This window comes from Macrotis lagotis, chromosome 1 (genome assembly GCF_037893015.1).
Source record: "Macrotis lagotis isolate mMagLag1 chromosome 1, bilby.v1.9.chrom.fasta, whole genome shotgun sequence".
Taxonomy (NCBI): domain Eukaryota; kingdom Metazoa; phylum Chordata; class Mammalia; order Peramelemorphia; family Peramelidae; genus Macrotis; species Macrotis lagotis.
The window spans coordinates 649627974-649633973 of NC_133658.1; the positions used below are offsets into that span (position 1 = coordinate 649627974).

The 6000-nt window shown below is 36.7% G+C and overlaps 2 protein-coding genes across 2 annotated transcripts in view; one reads left to right on the forward strand and one right to left on the reverse strand.

Annotated features, from left to right (window-relative positions):
• The window catches only part of LOC141507565 (von Willebrand factor A domain-containing protein 5A-like), a 156653-nt gene extending 151202 nt beyond the window's left edge, over positions 1-5451 (reverse strand). The window contains exon 1 of the mRNA XM_074215343.1: positions 5311-5451. The gene's annotated coding sequence lies outside the window, so the exon portion shown is untranslated. The remainder of the gene's footprint in view (positions 1-5310) is intronic.
• On the forward strand, positions 5065-6000 carry LOC141507566 (putative olfactory receptor 10D4). The gene has a single exon (XM_074215346.1). The coding sequence runs from the start codon at positions 5065-5067 to the stop codon at positions 5998-6000; it is 936 nt and encodes a 311-aa protein (XP_074071447.1).

Here is a 6000-nt window from a genome sequence, read left to right on the forward strand (position 1 = left end):
AAACCTTACAAAAATAATTGTAGAAAACTATCTTTACATGTAGTTGAAAAAATTAATTAATTAATTAATTAAAAACATTTGTATTCTGCCATCTTGACTGGAAAGTTTCAGGAGTTTAAGCTTCACTTCTCTTGATAATTTTTCTCTTACTTATATCAAACAAAACCAATGCTGCCACCACCATTAGCTTATGTATAGCTCTTTAAGGTTTTTAAAATGACTCACAAAATTATTTTACATTCTTTTAATAACCTTAGGAGGAAAGTGCTATTAATATTCTTATTTGATAGGTGACTTGCCCAATTGTCACACAGTTAGTAACAAAAATTTAATACTCTAAATCTTGTGTAACTTAACTGCTTTACAAATGCAAAAATACAGGAAAGCATACAATACATAATCCAGTGGAATAGTTGCTTGAGATAAGATATGCCAGTCATCAGCATCTTTTTACATGTCATGTATCATGATATAGGAGTAAGAAGATGACTATGAGAATTTGAGCAATATAAGTCAATCCTTCAACTGATGAATAATATTTGTATGCATGAGCTATTTATAAAGTACTGTATTGGGTGCTATGGAAGTAATATGAAGTACAAGTCAACTGATAATTGTCTCAGAGATATAAGATATGCACATGCATGTAAAAAGGCAATATTAGGTCAGAATATTTATCAGAAGGGAATTCAAACAAAATGGATATGGTGTCCCACCAAAGCCTAGATCATAGATGCTATTTTGCCAGTGTTTCCCTTCTTCTAAAAACCCCAGAATACTTAGGTTTTAATTGATCCCTTGGCTCCAGGCTTGCTGAGTGTCAACAATGGGATCCTAAGGGACAGGGATGCTGAGTAAATTTAAGCTTTAATGTAAGTGGAAAATGTTTCAATTCCTGGAATTTGAGAAGTACTCAATGTGAAGAGGCAAGGATACTGTCACGTCTGTACTATCCTCTTCCTAAATAACTGGTTGAAAAAGAAACTTTTTATGTCCCTGGTTGCAGAGTTGAGTTCTACAAAAATATTACATATCCCCTCTTCGGTTGTCTGGCAGGGGAAATCTTGGACAAAAATTTCTTCCCAGACTCAGTCAGTCATGCCTAAGGCTGTTAGTGATGTGAGTGCAAAAATTTTGGCCCTCTCCTTATTCTCCTCCCTGACCCTCTCCCCTCTCATCATTCTTTCTTTTTTCTCCTTTTTTTAGCTCTCATATTATTTAAAGAAGTTTGCACCCAGGAAAATGAGACTACTAGTGTTCAGAGGTCAAATTCCCATTATTAAAATGTCTAAAACTGCAAAAGAGAGCAGGATTAGCTAATTGCCAAAAGTCACCCTAGGAGAGGGAAGAGTTATACTCAAAATTTGGGAATTGAGCAACTTTCACCCCTTTACAAAGACAAAGAATGTAGTCCCAAATAAGAAGTTTAATTTATTTCTCTAAGGCAATCTGCCTAATTAATTACAAAACTTTGGTTGTAATGAAACTATGTATTTGCTTTTCCTTAAGTTCCTAGAATTGATTTCCCCCCTGTAATAGATAGAAAGGAATCTGTGTCTCTTCTCTGTAAGAGTATTACATTTTACCTTAAAAAATCTGACATCTAATAATGTTTCTAGGGTGAGGCCCTAAATAGTTGTAAAAAAAACAAGTTCTCTTTCTAGACCTCAACTTAACCTGTCCCCAAATGAATTATTCTAATTTTTGTGGTTGTGGGTTTACTTTTAAATTTCATCATTGGTAATACTTGTTTCTTTTCTTCTTGGTTGGGGAAAATGAAAGGAAAGAAAGGGATGGGAAAAGAGGCAAGAGGAAGAAAGAAAAAGGGAACAGAATGGAATTAGTTGACACAATGAATTCTTAGGAAGATAGATGGAGAACTCATAGCTCATCATGTTCTCAGGAGGCTTTATGATTTAAGAGTCTTTGGGATTTTAGAATGCACAGTCAGCAAAGGCAGCAATTGATACTAATTCTGTGAAGTTTATTCTAGGAAAAGAGATATGATTCTTTTCTGTTTCTTTCAAAGAACTTAAAATTCTGGGTCAAAATGAAACTGTTATAAATTAAATTAGGCTCAGCAAACTGTAGCTAGATAGAATTTCATATGAATTAAGTGTCAAAAACTTAGGACTGAAAATTTTCTTTTATATTCATTTCCAATTACCTTACCCTAAATTTTTATATCTTTTGTTGTAAATAAAAACAAAAATTCCTTCTTGAGAATTCATATGTAAATAGATAAGTAATAAACTGGAAAGAGGGAAAAGACATCAACTATGAGTGAAAAGTTATTGTGGAAGAAGGAAAGAAGAAGTAGGGGAAAATAATTAAAGGTTGATGATAACAGACCTCTCAATTCAAATAGCAAATGAGTTAAGTTTTCAGGAAACAAGTGGAGGTTCAATACCTAGGAGTGTGGTTACATGATTATAGATGTTTAGTAATAACTGAAAAGTGAAGAAGACTTATTTAAATTCAGATGTATCTGTGAGCCCTCTGGTTCTTGGAAGTGGCTAGAACCCCAAAGGTTCCCAAGAATCTACTGATTCTTGGGCAAAATTGAAACTCTTGGTAATCAACTTGAATGAGTAAGAATTTAAACCAAGGCTGGATCCTTTCTTAGTAGGTTGGACATCAAATCTTTGTGTTCCCACTTTGTTCTAGTGAGGAAGAAATTGAAATAATGCTGTTGGCTAGGTTGTATGGAGGTACTATTTCTACAATTTTGAACCACATTCCCTCTAACTTGGACTATGTCAATAACTTCTTGATTGGTTTCCCTTTTCCTTGATTCTATATTCTCTAATCCATCTATCACAAAGCTGCTAAATAGTCTTTCTAAGGCACAGTTTTAAAATGCAGGGCTGGGGTTCACTCTTGCCCAGTCAAGCCCAGTTGAGTATCATCTCCTGAGAAAAAGAATATTAACCTGCTGTAGAAATCCTAAACAGTTCTTAGCCATCTCATTCTATAAAAGGCATGCTTTCTCACCAATCCAGTACTGAAGTCTGTTCTGACCCAGTCTGCCATTCCTTCCTCCAACAAATAGTCTTACATTCCATTTGCTTCTATTGCTGTCCTCCTTTATGCCATGGGCTGATCTCTCATGGTGCTGAAACCCAGTAGAGAAGTAGCAAGGAATCTTAAAGGCATGCAACCAGGGAAGCAGTGAACACTCAGGCTAACTCCCTGATGTTGCCAAGAAAGAACCCTTGCAACCCTCCACTGGTGCTAACAATCCTGGTATTTAAGGATGACTGCTATACCCTGGTCACTTCAGAAGACAGGACAATTCAAGAGGTAAGACTCCTTTCCAGGCATTCCCCTTTCCTCCTTGACAGGACACCAAGGGTGCTCCTTTCCAAAATACTAACTAGGTGGAGAAATACCTCAAAACAGAAATGGAACTGAGATGTCTCTTTCTTTCTCTGTTTAAACTGGAACCAGAGAATGCCTCCTATGTGGGTCTTAGTCATAACCACTGAACTATTCTGTAGATCCTCATCTCTCATAATAGTTCTTTTCATGGGGATCTCAAATTCTAAAAAATTCTTTGATACTGTCACTGAAAAGAGCAATTTATGTAAGGAGCAGGTAAGGGGGATGAAATCCTATATGTCTGGCTGTTCTTTGAACTAAGGCAGCATGTCCCCTTCATTTGCAGCTCCTTCTCTCCTTCTCAAATTCTCCTGCTCTACCAACCCAACCCTCCCAAAACCCTCTCTAAATCCCAAACTACATCAGGCCTTCCCTGCCTTCTCTACCCCATCTGTCCAACAACTCCTGACCTCTCAGTATCTGACCATACCTTCTCTCTGACTCACCCATTGCTGAACCTCAAAATTCCTGATCCCCCTGGAGTTGTCTCCTACAGAACTGGGAAAAATTTGTGGTACAGGATTTGAAGAAGAAATTTGTGGTTTCTTTTTTTTTATCACCTGGCCCCAATTTAATTGAAGAAGTCAAGAGAAATGAATTTTAAATAGGTTAATGAATCAAAAATGTCATTCTTCAATTGGAAAAAACTACCTCCCTGAAAATCCTCCTCCCTCTGAGAATACCCCTTCTTTTAGCTTCCTTCTTTCTGCCTCCTTTCCACTGCTCTAGAGGGTGGCAGGATCCATCATCCTTGACCAAAGTGACTTGGTGCCAATAGATAAAATTTACCTGGAAATTGCCATCTCGAAAGGGAATACTCTTGCCTCTCATTCCTTATTATAGTTTGGACTCTGTTTCAAAATTTTTCCTTTCTTTTCTTTTAGTGTCCTCAAACAATAATAACTAACAAATTAACAATTTATAACTAACATATTTAAAATCTATTTACGTTTACCTTTAATCACTAGAAATAATGTCAAATTAGATCTCCAAATGGAAAACTTTTGATGAAGATCTATGACTAGATATTTTTAAAAATTCCTTTCTCCTTTTAGGATTTTCTTTTGTAGCTCTGTTAACAATCTTATAAATTCCAAAAGTCATAAGCAAAATACCCTTAAATGAGTTTCCTGGAGTCAGCTAGGTGGCGCAGTGGATAAAGCACTGGCCTTGAAGTCAGGAGTACCTGGTTCAAATCCACTCTCAGCTGTGTGGCCTTAGGCAAGCCACTTAACCCCATTTGCCTTGCAAAAACCTAAAAAAAATGACTTTCCTGTCAAAACTTAGAAGTTTGTTAGTATTTAAAGTTCTTAACTCATGTATTCTTTTTGTTTTCAAAAGTGCAATCCTAATTTCTCCATGATTTATTTTGTGAAAGGATTACTTTATTTTGAATGTTAAACAGCTCTGACCATGTTTCTTGCTAGATCAAAAAATTCCAGTGACTTTCACAATCTGGTTTCAACCTACTTTCTTTCAGTCTCTATAGATATCTGTGTCAGTGAGATCTTAGATCGTTAGTATTTAATACTCAGAAGTTTTGGGATCCTGACAGTTCCAGTCTATAACTTCTGGGCTAATCTAAAGCATTTCTTTCTCTTGGGTTCAAAAACAGTGTATTAAAAAATTAAATTAAAATTTACATTTCTTTTCAGATAACTAGGAATTGACTTTTCAAAGGAAATGAAGAACTACACAATTGTGACTGAGTTCATCCTACTGGGAATCCCTGAGACAGTGGGGCTAGAGAAAGTGTTTTTTGTTCTTTTCTTATCTTTGTACATATGCACACTGTCAGGGAATGTGCTCATTCTCATGGCCATCATTTCTTCCTCTAGACTTCATACCCCTATGTATTTTTTTCTGGGAAATCTGTCTATATTTGACATGGGTTTCTCCTCAGTTACCTCACCCAAAATGTTGTTTTACCTTTCTGGTCAGACACCAGCCATCTCTTTCCAGGGATGTGCAACTCAATTGTTCTTCTACCATTTCTTGGGATGTACTGAATGCTTCCTGTACACCATAATGGCATATGATCGCTTTGTTGCCATCTGTCATCCTCTACATTACACAGTTATCATGAATCCTAGGGTGTGCTTCATCCTAGCAACAAGCACTTGGCTGGCTGGGTGTGTTCATGCTACTATACTGACATCTCTTACTTTCCAATTACCTTATTGTGAGCTCAACCAAGTAGACTACTATTTCTGTGACATTCCTGCTGTCTTACCTCTGGCCTGTGCAGACACATCTTTAGCCCAGAAAGTTAGTTTCACTAATGTTGGCCTCTTGTCTCTCATATGCTTTTGCCTCATTCTGATTTCCTACACTCGAATTGGGATCTCTATATCAAGAATACACTCCAATGAAGGAAGGAAAAGAGCCTTTTCCACCTGCAGTGCACACCTCACAGCAATCCTTTGCGCCTATGGACCTATCATCATCATCTACCTACAACCCACTCCCAGTCCCTGGCTTGGCTCAGTGGTTCAGATATTAAATAATCTTGTGACTCCTATGTTGAATCCCCTGATCTATAGTTTAAGGAATAAGGATGTGAAATTTGCCCTGAACAAAGTGTTAAATAAAATGGCAGTTATTGCTGCAGATGAATAA

Bases quoted from the DNA above. Each gene is read 5' to 3' on its own strand.
- LOC141507566 (XM_074215346.1), top strand. From the start codon at position 5,065: ATGAAGAACTACACAATTGTGACTGAGTTCATCCTACTGGGAATCCCT.